Consider the following 20,210-nt stretch of genomic DNA (forward strand, 5'->3'; position numbering starts at 1 on the left):
TCAGAGGCTTGCTGTGTGAAAGGGGTCACCAATAAAAAAGTTTGAGAGCCACTGATACAGATCATCCCTAACAGATGTTTGTCTAATCTGTTCTTATAAACCATTAATAACAGGGATTCTAAAACCTCCCTAGATAACCTGTTCCAGTGCTGAACTATTCTAATAATTAGGAAGTTTTTCTTAACGTCTAACCTAAGCCTCCCTTGCTGCAAACTAAGCAGAATACTTCTTGTCCTATCCTTTATTGCCATGGAGAACAATTGAGCATGATCCTTTTTATAACAGTGCTTAACGCATTTGAAGACTTATCAGGTTCCCCCCTAAGCCTTCTCTTCTCTAGACTAAACATGTCCAATTCTTTCAACCTTTCCTCTTAGGTCAGGTTTTCTAAACCTTTCGTCATTTTTGTTCCTCTCCTCTTGACTCTCCAATTTTTCCAAATCTTTGTTGATGTGTGGCACCCAAAACTGGACACAGTATTCCAGATGAGGCCTTCCCAGTGCCAAACAGAATGGAACAGTTACCTTCCATGTCTTACATATGATTCCTATTAATACATCCCAGAATGATATGTCTTTTTTTGTAACTACATCTCATTGTTGGTTCATATTCAGTTTGTGATCCACTATAATTAAGGCTACAACTCTGTCATAGAGGTTATGGATTCCATGATTTTATAAAGACCTCTGTGACTTGTACAAAATTCCAATAAATTCAGCCCTGGACAGTGGGGCTCCAGGCTTCATTCTGTGATTTATTGTTTTACGCATGTCCTGTCTGTGACTTTTAATAAAAATGCCTGTGCCAAAATTGTAGCCTTAACTATAATCTCTAGATCCTTTTCTGCAGTGCTACCACCTAGCTAGTTATTCCCCATTTTGTCTTTAAGTAGTAGTTTGCACTTGTCTATTGCATTTCATGTTGTTGATTTTAGACCAATTCTCCAATTTATCAAGGTCTTTTTGAATTCTGATCCCGTTCTCCAAAGTGCACCATATTCCTCCCAGGTTGGTATCATCCGCAGACTTTATAAACACATCTTCCACTCCATTATCCAAGACATTAATGAAAATATTGTCTCGTACCAAACCAAGAACAGACCCCTGTGAGACCCTACTTCATATGTCCTCCAATTTGACAGCGAGCATCCCATGGACTTTGGACGACCATAGGATTACTCATATTTCTAAAGTGCTTTGCTGGGTTGGGCCACAATTAGTTTATTTAATATGCTATTTAGTACAATCTGAACAACATAAGCAAATATTCAGTGTCGAGATATGTGCTCAGACTAAGTATGTGGTGTGTTCTGTGTTGGTCAGGAAAGTGTAAGGCTGTAATTAGAGTTTTGTATTATAGTGTTGGCATGAATTGGGGGTTCTGTGCTTACCACTTCTGAATTGTGGATTATTTTATGAAATTACTGTGTTATGGAAAGCCTATATGTATGTGGATCCACCATGAGTTAGTAGGATTGTGCCGTGTCTCCTCCAGGTCAGAAACAATGGTGTGTGATCACCACTCAATGATAATTTATTCAAAGTAAAACACCTTGGGACAATGGGTTTGCTTTAGCTGGAAGACTACACTTCTTCTTCTTGTCTGAAGGGAGCAGGGCTTGAGAGTAAAGGAAAACTACCAGGAGGAGAAAAAAGAAGCAGGTGACTCAGCAGGAATCTATAAAGTAACTCAGGGGGCTGGGGGAAATGGGAAGAGAACCATTTTTCACCAGATTAAGATATGAGAGGCTCCTGCAGGAGCAGGGTAGCCAACTCATAAGAACGGCCATATTGGGTCAGACCAAAGTTCCATCTAGCCCAATACCCTGGCTTCTGACAGTGGCCAATGTCAAGTGCCCCACAGGGAATTAACAGAACAGGTAATCATCCAGTGATCCATTCCCTGTCACCCATTTTCAGCTCCTGGCAAACAGAGGCTAGAGATACTCAATGGAGGATCCTGCCTGATGGAACACAGATGATCTCTCAAGGACTCCCAAGGTAAGGGTAAGCTAGTGATGGACAATATGTTAAGGATGTTTTTTTGTTTTCTATGATCTGTACTCTCCTCTGCTTTACATGATTAAATATAAAAGAGTATAAAGGTGTTAGACTGGGTAACATGTGTTAATGTCTTCACAACTACTGTGCACCCTTGAGAGTTAAACTGTAAATGAAAGCTTCACACTTCTGGGGTGGAGCTCTGGGAGATAGGGGTGTTTAAGTACTGAGGAGTCTGAAGCAGGACTGGCCTTACCGTGAGGCGAACTGAGGCAGCTGCCTCAGGTGCCAGACTGTGGGGGGGCGCCACTAGGACTCAGAGTGTAGAAAATTGTGTCTGCTGCTGGTGCATATGTATTCTCTCTGCTCTAGATGCACAGAAATGATGGAGTGCTGTGCTGGAGAAAGGAGGGCACAAGAGACATAACAGGCAGGCAGGAGAAAAGGTGAGAGGGAATAACAGAAAGCAGGAGGAGCTGCAGGGTCAGAGAGGAGGAGGAGGAGCCTCTTGTACCTCTCTAGCACCCCCAGGAGCCTGGACTGATTAACACCAGCTTCTCAGGGAGCTTCCTGTTTCCTGCTGCTTCCCTGAACCCACTTGAGGAGAACAGGCAGTCAACTGAAGTAGTAGGAGTCAGTTAGGTCCTTAAGACGCTGATATCTTCCCTAACTCAGGTCCTGCTACCAGCCTGCTTATTTCTCCCCTTCAACTGAGTGTTGAGAGTCACTATAGCTGGCACAGAACAGTAGTCATGAGTGAAAGAAAACACCCCTCTGGGGAAGCATTCAGAAAAAGAAAGAAAGCAAAGGAAGCTTTTCTATCTAAGTTGGAAGGAGCTCTCCTGAGATACATAGACACAAATGGTCACGATGAGCCTTCTGGCCCCAGTGAGGATGTGAGTGGTGAGGAGATGCCTGATCTTCCAGTTAGTCAGAGTTCAGGCAGTTACAGCAGCATCCAGATCTCCATCTCAAATGGATGTATCCATGCACATTCCTGAACAAAAGTGTAGATCAGAAAAAAGTGTGGTGGAGGCGCAAGAAACAGCTGCTGCTGAGTTTAGTTCCTTAAGTCTTGATGATCCAGGACTGTGGACCCACTTGAGCAGTAGCCTGAGGGACCTCCTTGTATTACAGGGGCCACAGTAAGTGAAAAACTTCAAGTTCCCCAAAGACAATGAAAATAGAAGTTTCCATCCAACACATTACTGGAGTGAAATCCCCAATGGTGACAAAGTGGAGAGGCCATGGCTTATGTACTCAAAAACCAGAATGCTGCATACTGTTTTTGTTGCAAACTCTTCCAGTCTAATGTTCCAGCCACATTGGGTTCTACAGGAACAAAGGACTGGAAAAATCTGGCTAGAAATCTGCAATGCCGTGAGAAGACAGCAAACCACCAGAGAGCATTCCACAGGTGGAAAGACCTTGAGATGAGACTAAGGTTAAAGGCCCCCATAGATGATCAGCATCAAGAGAAGATTGCATCAGTCTCTCTTTACTGGCAAAATGTTCTGAAAAGGCTCATTGCCATTGTGAGAATGCTTGCTATTCAAAACCTAGCACTGGGCGGCACTTCAGATCAACTGTACGTGCCAAACAATGGAAACTTCCTTAAAATTGTGGAGCTGATGGCTGAGTTTGATGCTATACTCCAGGAGCATCTAAGAAGAGTCACCACCCAAGAAATGTACACACACCACTACCTTGGAAAAACAATTCAAAATGAGATCATACAGTTACTGGCAACAAAAGTCAAATAGAAGATTGTGGCAGATCTGAAGTCAGCAAGATATTACTCTGTTATTCTGGACTGCACACCTGACATCAGCTATACGGAACAAATTACTTTAATGGTGTGTTTTGTAACAACAGAAACTAGTGAAAATGTCCCTGCAATGGTGACTGTCAAAGAGCATTTTCTAGAATTTATTGACATTGATGATATTACAGGAGCTGGTATGACAAATGTGCTTCTTAAAAAGCTGGAAGATACGGGAATTGCGATAGCTGACATGAGAGGTCAGGGCTACGATAATGGTGCCAACATGAGAAGAAAGAACAGAGGAGTGCAGACATGGATCCGAGAGTTAAACCCTCAAGCTTTTTTTGTCCCATGAAGTTCTCATTGAACTTGGTAGTCAGTGATGCAGCATCAGCTTCTAGTAAGGCTGCTGAATTTTTTCATGTAATTCAAAGCATCTATGTATTTTTCTCTGCATCAACTCGTCAATGGCAAATTTAGAAGGAACATCTGCGAACATCCTCTCTGACACTGAGACCACTGAGTGCCACAAGATGGGAAAGTCGAGTGGAGGCGATAAAGCCTATCAAACGCCAAATTGGGAAGATAGATGATGCCATAGTTGCCATTTTGGAGGATAATGCTAAGACAGGAACTGTTCGTGGGAGAACGGTGGCAGAGGGAAATGGAATCACCAGAAACATACATAACTTCAAATTTCTGTGTGGCTTAGTGTTGTGGCATGACGTACTGTTTGAAATAAATGTTGTAAGCAAGAGACTCCAGAGTGTTGACCTTGATATATCTGGAGCAATGGAACAAATGGACAAAGCAAAGTCATACCTACAGTCTTACTGGTCAGATGAGGGATTTCAAAACGTTCTGAAGAGTGCACAGAAGTTGGCAGAGGAACTTCACACTGAAGCTATTTTCCCACCCATTCAAGAACACAAGAGTCACTGAAGAAGAAGACATTTTGATTACGAGATACGAGATAATCCCATAAGAGACCCCAAACAACAGTTCAAAGTTGAATTCTTTAACCAGGTGCTAGATTGTGCAATACAGTCAGTTGAAGAACGTTTCATGCAGCTCAAGGAACACAGCAGTATATTTGGGATGTTGTATGATATTCCAAAACTCCTCACTATACCGGAAGAAGACCTACACCAGCAATGCAGGGCACTAGAGACAGTGTTGACACATGATGACATGCGCAATATTGATGCAAGTGATTTAGGTGATGATCTGAAAGCCTTTTCAAAATACATTTCAGCAGGATCAACTCCAAAGGCTGTTCTGGTATATATGTGCACAAATAAAATGACCTCCCTCTTTCCAAATGCTTTTGTAGCTCTGCGCATACTTCTAACACTTCCTGTAACAGTTGCCCGTGGAGAACGCAGCTTCTCCAACCTGAAGTTAATAAAAACACATCTACGCTCCACAATGACACAGGAGAGGCTGGTCGGCCTTGCAACCATCACAATGCCAGTGTTTACTATGCAGACAAGAAAAGTTACATTTGCTGTTCAGGTGTTTGAAAGTTAAGTGTTACTTAAAATTTTTGAAAGCATTTTAAGTTGTTAGCTCTCCTTTATTGGGGTAGGTAGCAGAGCAATACCATGAGAGGAGTAGAACAGGAAGAAGGCAGAATTGAGACTTTTCAAAGTTTTGGCCAAAGCAAGGGGGCATGGGGGCGTCATTTGAGCTCCCTGCCTCAGGTGCCAAAATGTTGTGGGCAGGCCCTGGTCTGAAGGGTCAGTGCTGCACCCAGAGGGTCAGGCAGCTAAACAATAAGACACGCGGGGGGGAGGAAGGGGGCCAAATAGAAGGTCTGTACCTTGAGAGTGTGCCTATGGATCTTGAGATTGGGGCTTGAAACACCCTAGAGCTTGGATTCCCCTCACAGCAGTCCTAATGGGTGGCCAGGAAGGAGAACTCACTATGATCTCTGACAAAGGTGAAGTAAATAAACATGTTGTGTTTTCCATCATCTGTTGGAGGAAGAAGGAAGCTCATTGTGAAGGTGCAGAGCCTGTCGCTGTCAAAAGAAATGTGCGCAGTGGGGATTAGGATATAGTAAGAAGTGTCCCAGAATTTGGCATTTCCTTGCTTTTAATGATTTGTCCTGGGGAGTGGATGTCAAATTTAACCAACATTCATCCCTTTTAAATATTTTTTTTGTGTATGGAGTTTTCTTGAGGGGTCGGAGGGAGGATTGAATACAGCAAGAGTAGGGAGGTTTGGGATGGAATGGGAGACAAAATTTCCCTCAGCTTCTCTGTGTTGTGGGATATGGAGGAAAGGGAGACAGCAGAGTACAGAGGACCAGGAGAAGCAAATTATAGTGGAAAGGGGGCCTCAGTGTGTCTGTTATTACCCTCATTAACTCCAGCACAACAGTGCCCACATTATTGGGACAGGGTCAGCTTGTCAAACAACATATCTGTTCCACTGTTCCAGCCATGGCTGCTCAAAGCAAAGGGCCCTTTGTCAAAATCAGACAACTTTGACAGTCCCTGATGAGCTACCATCACTGGAGCTTCTATCTCCTTTCCTCTGGGAGCCTCAACCACTTCTCCTCTGACAGACCTAAAGAGGGGAAAAAAGAGACCCCCCTATCAAGTAAGGAAAAGGTACAATGAGCTGAGAGCCAGGAGACCACGAGTTAAACATTCATAGCCCTTAACAAAAAAAGCAACATATGGGAACACCTTTTTGAAATTGTGCAGGTTTCAATGTACAGTTTTACTGCGTACTTGGCTGGAAGAGACTTGTGAAAAATGAAATACCAAAAGACATAAGACTAAAATTTAGTTTTAAAGCTTGAATGAGCTCAGCAGAATTCTATCCTACCAGCTCATGAAGAAATAATATCTGACAACTCTTTTGATAAATTATACCTGTACCATTAAAGGAAACTATACTATAAAGGAGACAAGTATTCCTGCTCTCATTCAATGTCACCTCGTTGGCTCACAACTTCTTTTTGCAAGATTCGTTTCTTTGTCCTGAGGTCCAACACACAGTATCATGAATATCGAAAAACCTGTCAATACTGCATATATTCTGATTAAGGTTTAATAAATAACATCAACAAAAGAGAACTAAAATGCATAAAGCAAAAATAGAACATATCACATAAAAACCTAAGGTTACTTTCCTAAGGGTATGTCTACACTACGAAATTAGGTCAAATTTATAGAAGTTGGTTTTTTAGAAATCGTTTTTATATATTCGAGCATGTGTGTCCCCACACAAAATGCTCTAAGTGCATTAAGTGCATTAACTCGGTGGAGTGCTTCCACAGTACCGAGGCTAGCGTCAACTTCCGGAGCGTTGCACTGTGGGTAGCTATCCCACAGTTCCCGCAGACTCCGCCGCCCATTGGAATTCTGGGTTGAGATCCCAATGCCTAATGGGGCAAAAACATTGTCGCAGATGGTTCTGGGTACATGTCATCAGGCCCTCTCTCCCTCCCTCCGTGAAAGAAACGCAGACAATCATTTCGCACCCTTTTTCCTGGGTTACCTGTGCAGATGCCATACCACGGCAAGCCTGGAGCCCACTCAGCTCACTGTCACCGTACATCTCCTGGGTGCTGGCACATGCGGTATTGCATTGCTACACAGCAGCGACTCATTGCCTTGTGGCATAAGACAGTACAATAGGCCTGATAACCATCATCATCATGTCCTAGGTGCTCTTGGCTGCCTCGGTGAGGTCAGTCAGGAGCACCTGGGCAGACATGGGCGCAGGGACATAAATAGCAGTGACTCAAGCAGGTAATTCTCTTTAGTCCTGCCGGCAGTCATATTGTACCATCTTCTGGCAAGCAGTCAAGAGATGAGGATGGCTAGCAGTCCTACTGCACCGTCTGCTGCCAGCCTAAGATGTAAAAGATAGATGGAGGGGATCAAAACAAGAATTAGACCAGATTTGTTTTGTATTTATTTGCTCCCCCCTCCCTCCCTCCCTCCCTCTGTGAAATCAACGGCTGACAATCATTTCGGTGAGGTCTGTCAGGGGCATCTTGAAAACTTTAATGGAGATTCAGTCCTGCCTGGAATATCGGGGGGAGGGATAGCTCAGTGGGTTGAGCATTGGCCTGCTAAACCCAGGGCTTTCAGTTCAAACCTTGAGGGGGACATTCTGTGTGACAGTTGTTTTTGTTTCTCCTTGATGTAAAGCCAACCCCTTTGTTGATTTTAATTCCCTGTAAGCCAACCCTGTAAGCCATCTTGTCAGTCGCCCCTCCCTCCGTCAGAGCAATGGCAGACAATCGTTCCACGTCTTTTTTCTGTGCAGATGCCATACCACAGCAAGCATGGAGCCCGCTCAGATCACTTTGGCAATTAGGAGCACATTAAACACCAAGCGTATTATCCAGCAGTATATGCAGCACCAGAACCTGGCAAAGCGAAACCGGGCGAGTAAGCGACGTCAGCGCAGTGACGAGAGTGGTGAGGACTTGGACACAGACTTCTCTCAAAGCACGGGCCCTGGCAATATGGGCATCATGGTGCTAATGGGGCAGGTTCATGTGGTGGAACGCCAATTCTTGGCCCAGGAAACAAGCACAGAGTGGTGGGACCACATAGTGTTGCAGATCTGGGACGATTCCCCGTGGCTGCAAAACTTTCGCATGTGTAAGGAACTTTGTGATTTGCTTTCCCTTGCCCTGAAGCACATGAATACCAAGATGAGAGCAGCCCTCGCAGTTCACAAGCGAGTGGCAATAGCCCTGTGGAAGCCTGCAATGCCAGACAGCTACCAGTCAGTCGGGAATCAATTTGGAGTGGGCAAATCTACTGTGGGGGCTGCTGTGATGCAAGTAGCCAACACAATCAAAGATCTGCTGATATCAAGGGTAGTGACCCTGGGAAACGTGTAGGTCACAGTGGATGGCTTTGCTGCAATGGGATTCCCTAACTGTGGTGGGGCCATAGACGGAAGCCATATCCCTATCTTGGCACCGGAGCACCAAGTCGGTGAGTACATAAACTGCAAGGGGTACTTTTCAATGGTGCTGCAAGCACTGGTGGATCACAAGGGACGTTTCACCAACATCAACGTGGGATGGCCGGGAAAGGTACATGACACGCACATCTTCAGGAACTCTGGTCTGTTTCAAAAGCTGCAGGAAGGGACTTTATTCCCAGACCAGAAAATAACCGTTGGGGATGTTGAAATCGCTATAGTTACCCTGGGGGATCCAGTCTACCCCTGAATGCCATGGCTCATGAAGCCGTACACAGGCAGCCTGGACAGTAGTCAGGAGCTGTTCAACAACTGGCTGAGCAAGTGCAGAATGGTGGTAGAATGTGCATTTGGACATTTAAAAGCGCGCTGGCACAGCAAAACCAATATTCCCATTGTTATTTTGCTTGCTGTGCGCTCCACAATATCTGTGAGAGTAAGGGGGAGACATTTATGGCGGGGTGGGAGGTTGAGGCAAATCGCCTGGCTGCAGGTTACATGCAGCCAGACACCAGGGCAGTTAGAAGAGCACAGGAAGGCGCGGTGCACATCAGAGAAGCTTTGAAAACCAGTTTCATGACTGGCCAGGCTACGGTGTGAAAGTTCTGTTTGTTTCTCCTTGATGAAACCCCCCGCCCTTTGGTTCACTCTACTTCCCTATAAGCTAACCACCCTCCCCTCCCCCCTTTGATCACGGCTTTCAGAGGCAATAAAGTCATTGCTGCTTCACATTCATGCATTCTTTATTAATTCATCACACAAATAGGGGGATAACTGCCAAGGTAGCCCGGGTGGGGTGGTGGAGGAGGGAAGGACAAGGCTACACTGCACTTTAAAAATTAAAAACATAAAAACTTTAAAACTTATTGAATGCCAGCCTTCTGTTGCTTGGGCAATCCTCTGGGGTAGAGTGGCTGAGAGGCCAGAGGCCCCACCACCGCGTTCTTGGGCATCTGGCTGAGGAGGCTATGGAACTTGGGGAGGAGGGCAGTTGGTTACACAGGAGCTGTAGCGGCGGTCTGTGCTCCAGCTGCCTTTCCTGCAGCTCAACCATATGCTGGAGAATATTAGTTTGATCCTCCAGGAGCCTCAGCATTGAATCCTGCCTCCTGTCATCACGCTGCCGCCAACTATCATCTTCAGCCCGCCACCTCTCCTCGTGTTCATGTTGTGCTTTCCTGCACTCTGACATTGTCTGCCTCCACGCATTTGTCTGTGCTCTGTCAGTGTGGGAGGACAGCATGACATCAGAGAACATTTCATTGAGACTGCGCTTTTTTCGCCTTCTAATCTTTGCTAGCCTTTGGGAAGGAGAGGATCCTGTGATCCTTGAAACACATGCAGCTGGTGGAGAAAAAAAAAGGGACAGTGGTATTTAAAAAAGACACATTTTATAGAACAATGGGTATACTCTTTCACAGTAAACCTTGCGGTTAACATTACATACATAGCACATGTGCTTTCATTACAAGGTGGCATTTTGCCTCCTCCCACCACATGGCTAATCCCTCCCGCCTCCCACTACTGCGTGGCTAACAGCGGGGAACATTTCTGTTGAGCCACAGACAAACAGCCCAGCAGGAACGGGCACCTCTGAATGTCCCCTGAAGAAAAGCACCCTATTTCAACCAGGTGACCAGGAATGATATCACTCTCCTGAGGATAACACAGAGAGATAAAGAACGGATGTTGTTTGAACGCCAGCAAACATACGCTGCAATGCTTTGTTCTGCAATGATTCCCGACTACGTGCTACTGGCCTGGCATGGTAAAGTGTCCTACCATGGTGGACGGAATAAGGCTGTCCTCCCCAGAAACCTTTTGCAAAGGCTTTTGGAGTACATCCAGGAGAGCTTTATGGAGATGTCCCTGGAGGATTTCCGCTCCATCCCCAGACACGGTAACAGACTTTTCCAGTAGCTGTACTGGCCGCGAATGCCAGGGCAAATTAATCATTAAACATGCTTGCTTTGAAACCCTGTATACTATTTAAAAAAGTACACTCACCAGAGGTCCCTTCTCTGCCTGGTGGGTCCAGGAGGCAAACTTGGGTGGGTTCGGGGGGTACTGGCTCCAGGGTGAAAAACAGTTCCTGGCTGTCAGGAAAACCGCTTTCTCCGCTGGCTTGCTGTGAGCTATCTTCCTTGTCCCCAAAACCTGCTTCCGTATCTTCCATTGAAGGAGCCAAAGCACAGGGTTGGGGTAGTGGTGGCTGAACCCCCTAAAATGGCATGCAGCTCATCATAGAAGCGGCATGTTAGGGTTTTGACCCAGAGCGGCCGTTTGCCTCTCAGGTTTTCTGGTAGGCTTGCCTCAGCTCCTTAAGTTTCACGCGCCACTGCTTCGGCTCCCTGTTATGGCCTCTGTCTTTCATGCCCTGGGAGTTTTTGACAAATGTTTTGGCATTTCGAAAACTGGAACTGAGTTCTGATAGCACGGATTCCTCTCCCCATACAGCGATCAGATCCTGTACCTCCCGTTCGGTCCATGCTGGAGCTCTTTTGCGATTCTGGGACTCCATCATGGTCACCTCTGCTGATGAGCTCTGCATGGTCACCTGCAGCTTGCCACACTGGCCAACAGGAAATGAGATTCAAAAGTTCGCAGTTCTTTTCCTGTCTACCTGGCCAGTGCATCTGAGTTGAGAGTGCTGTCCAGAGCGGTCACAATGGAGCACTCTGGGATAGCTCCCGGAGGCCAATACCATCGAATTGTGTCCACAGTACCCCAAATTCAAGCTGGCAAGGCCGATTTAAGCGCTAATCCACTTGTTGGGGTGGAGTAAGGAAATCGATTTTAAGAGCCCTTTAAGTCGAAATAAAGGGCTTCATCGTGTGGACAGGTGCAGGTTTACATCGATTTAACGCTTTTAAATTCAACCTCAACTCCTAGTGTAGACCAGGCCTAAGTAATGCATTACATTTATTAAGTGCTGTTCACTGAAATTCTGAACTGCAATCTATAAGAACTCCTTAATCTTCCAAACAGGACTTTGGGTCTGATCCTGAAATCCTTAGACAAAATTTCCCATTGACTTCTCTGGGAGTTTTCCCCAAAAAAGACCCAAAATCAGGCCTTGCATTTGCCAAACAAGATCCACTCACGTGGGCACGTCCCTCCCACATAGAAGTTGGGAATCAGCTGCTTCTGCACCATGGCATCTCCCCTGCCCTTCCCAAGAACTCAATGGAAGGTCCTCCATGAGACTGGGATTTATGCAGAGTAATGGGTGAGGTTTGGGCAGACAATGAGCAGGCCACATTAGGAGGGATGAAACCCAGGGACGAACTGTCCTTCCACTGCACTTGCTGTTATCTGGGAAAAAATAATATAGCCACATTGGATGTTACTGTGGGAGGAGAGGGTGATCATAGTTCATAATGATTTAGTTTTCTTTTGTGCTCTATGTAACGATAGTCCTTGCCCAAACGAAACAATTACAGTGAATGATTGATATCAGTTTCTTTTGAAATTTGTTAATTTTATTACCTTTATTACCTACCAATAATCAGTGTAAACTGCCATAAACCAAGAACAGCCCTACTTTTACAAGGAACTATAACTTCTTTGTTTTTCTGTACCTGACCTTTATATTTGTGCTGAAGAATCTATTAGCAACTGCAAAGGAAAGAAGGAAGCCATATAGTACGAGCAGCAAATTCTCCTGAATGGCAGCCAGGAGTCTTCCATAGTATCCACATCACTCCAGGATTAAAAGTCATTTTCTTAAAAGGTTATTTTTTAAAAACATTATGGAGTCTGGTATATTTTCTTTTCCTCAGAGAAAGCAGTTTTTCCTTTTATGCCAAGTTCTTTACAAGCTAAAAATCAAACCAGGTATGTCTGGACACCCTTGATATCTCATGAATCCAAGAATCTCCCTAAATTACTTGAGTACAAAAAAACCATGCACAATTAACCACAATACAGTGCAAGACAATTTCCATGTCTCAGCAACCTTATGAAACCAAATATAACAATGTTTAAGATTTATTGCATTCTAGTGATATAATATGGTTTACTTGAACCTTTGTAGAAAAGACCAAACCACATTTCAAGTAGGTTTGTAAGAAGTGCTTTAGTCGAAGTAGAGGTCTACAGACTCAGCTACATTTTTATCCTCTTTATAAGACGATTCGGACCCATCAACACAAGCCAGAACAAATCATACTGTAGCTACACAGTGGGATTAGAACTTAATTTAGCCACTATTTTTAAACTCAGCTGTCCTTGTAGTCTTTTGGGGCTAATTCACCAAAATGTCCTGAGTTTCCTTTGTAAGATTTTAGGGAATGTTGGGAGAAAGCCAAAATATAGACTTAATATGCACCTCCAAAATGGGAGAAATGTAGAAATATATAGTGCAGGGCTGAGTGTGGTTCTACTCTGAAAAGTGACTGAAAAAATTGATATCTTGATCAGCAGATCTGCATCCTATGTATTCAGAGCAATAACTTATTTTTGTGAAAAATACATTCCCACTCTAATACAGCTTTGGGAGAATAAAGTACCATTTTTACTAAGTCATTCTTCAGAGTAGAGCTGTACATTAAATTATTGATGTTACTATTACATTAAGGTACAGATGAGGAAAGTTTTCAAGAAAAGAAAAGAAAAGAAAAGAAAAGAAAAGAAAAGAAAAGAAAAGAAAAAAGAAAAGAAGACACAAATGCAGGATACCAACACCTTCTTTATGTTTTTTGGGGGAAAAAACTGCTCTGATATTGATGTCTAGTATTTTTAACTCTTTTTCTCTCTTTAATGGTTTTTATACTAGCCAGCTTTCCCTGTCTGTCTAGAGGCATCTTAAAGCAAGCTATTGCTACTTATTTATACATGAACCTTGTTTAACTGCAGCTAATGCTGTTTTCAAATTGTTAGAAACCACTTAACCGCTTACTTGTTAAGTAAAACATAAATTAACATATAATGAATGTTCAGTTTACAATATTTCTAGTCAGGAAGTCCTTAAAATGTTACACTAGGTCTCTGCCCCCACCCTACATTTTACCTGTATTATATATCCCTCCTCACGATAACATGTGAGTGCCTATTCTGGAATTAGACGCATGCAGGTCATGTCTAACCCTTGCCACTTCTTCTTACACAATGGCATCTCTCATTCCAAAGCTAAAACTCAGGCCCACGTCCTCATTGCAGTAGTTAAGATATGAAGTCACTGCCTCTTTTCTGGCCTTCCAACAAATGACATCTTGCTCTTAAAACCATTTACAACACTTTTGTAATTCTCATCTACCTGGTTCATCACATTGACTATGTTGTCTCCTTCCCTCTCTTTGCATCTCTCCATGAGCTCCTCCTGTTCCATCACAAATACAGGTACTTCTCCATGAGTTTCTCCTTTTTCACGACAAACACAGGTAATTGTTTTCACTTTTAAGACCTTTCATGATTTGAGTCTACTGAACATTTCTCATTAGATATCAAGCTGTCAACCCTCACCTCTGCTCTGCCAAGGATACCAGCCTTTACTACCCATCAGTCCAACTTTCCTTAATACCCCTTCTTTGCATTTTCTTCCATGCAGACCTTTATGCATGGGGAAACTCCACATAAAAAGAAAATCAGCATATTGTCCTTCTTCCGATTCAGAGTGCTGTGACCACTGTTTATTGCACTAATCATAACAACACACTGTTACCTTTCTCCTCCTCCTTTGCATTTGTTGTCCCTTGTCATATATTAGACTGTAAACTTGTTGGGGCAGGGACCTTCTTTTCATTATACACAAGCAAGGTGCTTAACAATGGGGCCCAGTCCCTGATACAAACCTCTAAGCAGACCACAATACAAATAATAAACTGAAGCAACTAAATGAAGATTATTATACATAAAAAATTAATTCTTCTAGGAATAAAAAACAGCAGCTTACCTTTAATTGTATATTAGCAGATGCTTTTTTCTTTTCTTCAGTAAGTGCATGTAGTTGTTTGTAGTCAACAGGTTTATACTTCTGGCTGAAAAGACCATTTTTCATACGAACAACCAGATTATCTATATTTAACATAAAAAAGTCATTTCAAACTGTATAGAAACATTTTTTAAATGTTGGACACAAAATTAAAGCTTAATTCACAGGATGACAGAATATTGTACTTAAAAACATATGATTTTGCTAAGAAAATATTAGGAAAATAGTTACACATTAAAAGTAATTTGTGTTCAGTGGATCTGATTTTTATTCCATTTTAGTGTCAAATCAGGAGTAACTACTGAAATAAACTGAGCTCTAAACTGGTAAAAATGATATCATAAACAGTTTCACAATTTGTTTATTTTGCAACTATCTTAGTCAATCAATGATATTAGCAATCAACACCAAAAATTAACATAAGGAGCACAGTAGAGTCATGGTTCATGACTACAGTTCCTAAGCTCTACAGGAATGCAGATAAATAAATAATATTCAGTTTAAATAAATAATATTAAATTTAAATTGGGTTTGCTGGAATTTTAGTAAATTCTGATAAAATAATAGAAAAACACAGGCTACAATGTACTTTTAGTTATTCCTGGTTCCAAAGAGGATGGATCTAGACTGTTCTCAGTGGTAGCAGATGACAGAACAAGGAGAAATGGTCTCAAGTGGTGAAGCACTGGAATGGGTTACACCTAGGGAGGTGGTCCTTCCCTTTGAGGTTTTTAAGATCAGGCTTGACAAAGCCCTTGCTGGGATGATTTAGTTGGGATTTGATCCTACTTTGAGCAGGGGGTTGGACTAGATCGTCTCCTGAGGTCCCTTCCAACCCCAAGATTCTATGATAACTACTCAGACATATTTATCATGAACTCTGAATTAAGGAACCAGTATCACTTCTAAGCTGTCAGATGAATAGTTCTATTTACATATGAATGGAACGAACTGTAGAAACTCAGTTATTGCAGCTATATATCAGACTGATTTTCCAATACAAGAACAGAAAACATTTTCCACTATATTTAATTCATCATTCTGAATTATGTAGGCTAGGAGAGGAGGGGAATAAACTTACTTTCTTTAAATATACGGGAAGCCATCATAGAATCATAGAATATCAGGGTTAAAAGGGACCTCAGGAGGTCATCTAGTCCAACCCCCTGCTCAAAGCAGGACCAATCCCCAACTAAATCATCCCAGCCAGGGCTTTGTCAAGCCTGACCTTAAAAATGTCTAAGGAAGGAGATTCCACCACCTCCCTAGGTAACCCATTCCAGTGTTTCACCACCCTCCTAGTGAAAAAGTTTTTCCTAATATCCAACTTAAACCTCTCCCACTGCAACTTGAGACCATTACTCCTCGTTCTGTCATCTGCTACCACTGAGAATAGTCTAGATCCATCCTCTTTGGAACCCCCTTTCAGGTAGTTGAAACCAGCTTTCAAATCCCCCCTCATTCTTCTCTTCCGCAGACTAAACAATCCCAGTTCCCTCAGCCTCTCCTCATAAGTCATGTGTTCCAGTCCCCTAATCATTTTTGTTGCCCTCCGCTGGACGTTTTCCAATTTTTCCACATCCTTCTTGTAGTGTGGGGCCCCAAACTGGACACAGTACTCCAGATGTGGCCTCACCAATGTCGAATAGAGGGGAATGATCACGTCCCTCGATCTGCTGGCAATGCCCCTACTTATACATCCCAAAATCCCATTGCTCTTCTTGGCAACAAAGGCACACTGTTGACTCATATCCAGCTTCTTGTCCACTGTCACCCCTAGGTCCTTTTCTGCAGAACTGCTACCGAGCCATTCGGTCCCTAGTCTGTAGCGGTGCATGGGATTCTTCCATCCTAAGTGCAGGACTCTGCACTTGTCCTTGTTGAACCTCCTCAGATTTCTTTTGTCCCAATCCTCTAATTTGTCTAGGTCCCTCTGTATCCTATCCCTACCTTCCAGCGTATCTACTTCTCCTCCCAGTTTAGTGTCATCTGCAAACTTGCTGAGGGTGCAATCCACACCATCCTCCAGATCATTTATGAAGATATTGAACAAAACCGGCCGCAGGACCGACCCTTGGGACACTCCACTTGATACCGGCTGCCAACTAGACATGGAGCCATTGATCACTAACCATTGAGCCCGACAATCTAGCCAGCTTTTCATCCACCTTATAGTCCATTCATCCAGCCCATACTTCTTTAACTTGCTGGCAAGAATACTGTGGGACACTGTGTCAAAAGCTTTGCTAAGGACAACAGACTTCAAGGACAACATAATCAGTTCCTACTGCATGCAACATAGGTTATAACATCTTACTTCCGGATTCCTACAGTCACTGTTTAAAACATCTGGACAAGCAGGTAGATACAAGACAGATTGACTGGGATTTTCAAATGGGAGTGCCTATGGGAGTGCAAGTTTAAGGGAATTAGGCAACTTCCTTAGGCTCCTTTGAAAAATGTCAGCCACTGCCTGGTGTCTTGTGGTACCGCAAATCAGTTTTAGACACTGATGGCAAAAACACATCCCTGGAACAGCTCAACTTCAATGAAATAATACCCTCTCTTCAGTCTCTCATCTCTCTCACATCTACACAATCTAAGTAAGGGAGAGGGTATCTGGGATGAGGACAGTGTGAGTGGGCAAGTAAAAAGAGAGAGAATAGCAGAGGAGGCAACAATGAATGTGGAGAATCAGATGAATAAGAACAGAAAGTGAGTCAACGGAGAAACTTAACAGGCAGAAAAGCGAGAGGATAAAGAAAGGGGACAGGGGAAAATGGGAGAGACTACACTCATTTTTTGGAATTTTAACAGACACCCATTTCACACAGAAAGATACATTAAAAGAGATCACTAAGTAAACATATAAAGGTCCATATGCTTCTGTCAACCATGAAATAATTACTTAGCAGTATCTACATTAAAACACCTGAAAAATATTTGTTCCATTACCAATGTTTGGTAAAAGAAGTAATACTGTATGTCCTCCCCAGGTAATAAGTCTCCATCATCCTGGAAATTTTCTTTCTAAATATATTTTTTCATGTGGTCGAGACAGGGACCAGAATGACAGTGGAGGAGAATGAAGTAATCATTTCCTAGTTCTTCACAACTTACTCCCTTTTTATATCTCTACCCGCATTTCCTTTCTACACGAGTCTACACGTTCTCGCTGCTCATCCTAAGAAGGTTGTGTTATTCATGTCCTTCTTCTACACTTTTCTTTGTGCCTTGTCATGTAGCTTATGCCTGGAACTCTCTTCTGAACCTAGTTTCACCTTCTTCTTTTAATCACGCTTCAAAAAAATCACTCCTTCAAGGAGGCTCGTAAAGTCAATGCGATCTGCCTACACAAGATTTGAATGCAGGAGGGATTGGAAAGAAAAGGCCTATCCCACTAGGTTACCTTATTTAGCAAAACTTGCTCTTACGTTTCGGTGTCAACATACCTTCTGATTGATTATTGAAAATAAAATGACATGGGATGATACTTCCAATATTGAGTATGTGTTGTAAACATCTGCAAAGCTACCTCATTATCCTCCTTATCACTCTCCTTTGCTGTGACGCCTACAGAAAACCTGACAATGGTTAGGCCAGTAGTATGCTGAGACCATTGCCTACTATACTATACTGACAAATATTTTCCTATTGTTTTCTAGTACTCCCCTATCAGTATCCATCTGTTGTCCCTTATACTTAGCTTTTGGGGGGCAGAGACCTTCTTTTTGTTCTGTTTGTATCTTAGTACCTATCTTCCAGGTGCTAAGGTAATACAAATAACGTTATGAACAACATTTACCTAGTAACAAACCAGACGTTATGACATTTACATATTACAGCGGGCAAAGGAGCACAATAAATAAAATGTGAAAGAAAAAAAAACAGTGGCTTCCAAAATGATGCCAGATGATGCCTTCTGTCATGAAGGAGGGTTTTTTTAATACCAAAGGTCAGAATGTTATAGTGCCATTCATATGTATGGAACTGTACACAGCAGCTTATAAATATTGTTCTATTGTAGACTGTGATAGAACAGTTAAACTAATAAAAATTCAAATATATATACCTATGTCACTAGTCCTGTGAGTTGTAATGAACGTTCGAAGGTCCCTTCCACTCATGTTTCTTACATCTGTTGAGAAATAAAAGTTTTGATATTCTAAAAACCAATTTAGCTAAGAAATTGTAATGCTCTTATTTTGTTTGTACACTGGGACAGGAAAGCTAGTGTCATATTGTTGAAACTACCTTCTAACCAGATAATAAATTATAAGGGTTCATCTTTTGTTTTAAGACAGACGTCATGAATCGCTTTGTGAAACACTAGCAAAATCCCTTTTATATTATATTGATGACATTAGAAGAAACAGAAAAAGTAGCCACTCTGTGGTAGATCTATGTTACTCAGAAAAATACAGTCGAACATGAAGTCATCCACTCATTATACACGTACTAATAGCTGAAAGCCAGTGCTGTTGCATGGGTGCAGCCATAGGCACCGACTCCATGAGTGCTCCAGGGCTGGAGCACCCATGGGGAAAAATCGGTGGGTGCTGAGTACCCACCGGCAGCCAGCTCCCCTCCACTCCCTGTCCTGCCTGCCACAATCAGCTGTTCTGCGGCGTGCAAGAGGTGCTGGGGGGGAGGGAAGGAGCGAGGGCCGGCCATGCTCAGGGGAGGGGGCAGGAAGAGGCAGGGTGGGGGTGGAGTGGGGGGTGAGTGGGAAGGGGTGGAGTGGGGGCCTGGCCTAAGGCAGAGCTGGGGGTTGAGCACCGGCCAGCAGATTATAAAGTCAGCGCCGCTGGGTGCAGCATTTGGGCCAAGTAATCTGCCATCTGTTCAGCCTTCCTCATACGACCAATGAAACTGTTGCATGCAAGTTAGCTGTAGAGTAGGAGTAGTAATAGGTCAGAGATAACTCAACCAATCATGGCATAGATACATGATTTGCTGTTGCTTGGATATATTTTGTAAAATCAAAATGCCTGATAAGTTAAGAACTTGATGCTAATGGACTGTGAATCCCAGCGATGATTGAATTTGCTGATATTCTAAACAAAAAAAAGCTCTCAACCATGCTCATAGCTGTTTCCATTGCTTCACACTGAGAGACATTCTAGGCTTCAGAGTGTCACAAAGATAAGATTCCAGGATTGTCACCTATTATGTAGATAATGCTTTTCAAAGCTTATTAGCATTATTAAAATTATCTCAAGAATAGAATAGGAGTAGAAGGCTTTGTAGGAAACTTATATGCAGTGCTGTTGTGCCAGGATATTAAGGAGACTAGGGGATGAGGTAGTATCTTTTATTGGACCAACTTTGTTAGTGAGAGAGACAAGCTTTCAAGCTTACACGGGGCTCTTCTTCAGATCTCAGAAACTAACTCAGAGTGTCCCTACTAAACACAAGGTGGAACAGATTGTTTAGCATAGTAGTTAACACACTTCAAGGAAACATTCAAGGTGAAGAGGCCCATTAACACCCCTCCAGTCATAAGGAGGAAAGGAAGGATGGGAACCTGGGAGGCAGTGACCATGAGATG

General features: G+C 43.0%; 1 protein-coding gene across 1 annotated transcript in view; it reads right to left on the reverse strand.

Annotated features, from left to right (window-relative positions):
• Positions 1-18,786, reverse strand: part of CCDC148 (coiled-coil domain containing 148) — a 123,594-nt gene extending 104,808 nt beyond the window's left edge. The window contains exons 1-2 of the mRNA XM_077830510.1: positions 18,732-18,786; positions 14,621-14,742 (exon numbers count right to left, since the gene is read on the reverse strand). Of these exons, the coding sequence (XP_077686636.1) occupies positions 14,621-14,742; positions 18,732-18,786 (177 nt within the window). The remainder of the gene's footprint in view (positions 1-14,620; positions 14,743-18,731) is intronic.
• Positions 18,787-20,210: the final 1,424 nt, after the last annotated feature.

Source organism: Eretmochelys imbricata, chromosome 11 (genome assembly GCF_965152235.1).
Source record: "Eretmochelys imbricata isolate rEreImb1 chromosome 11, rEreImb1.hap1, whole genome shotgun sequence".
NCBI lineage: Eukaryota > Metazoa > Chordata > Testudines > Cheloniidae > Eretmochelys > Eretmochelys imbricata.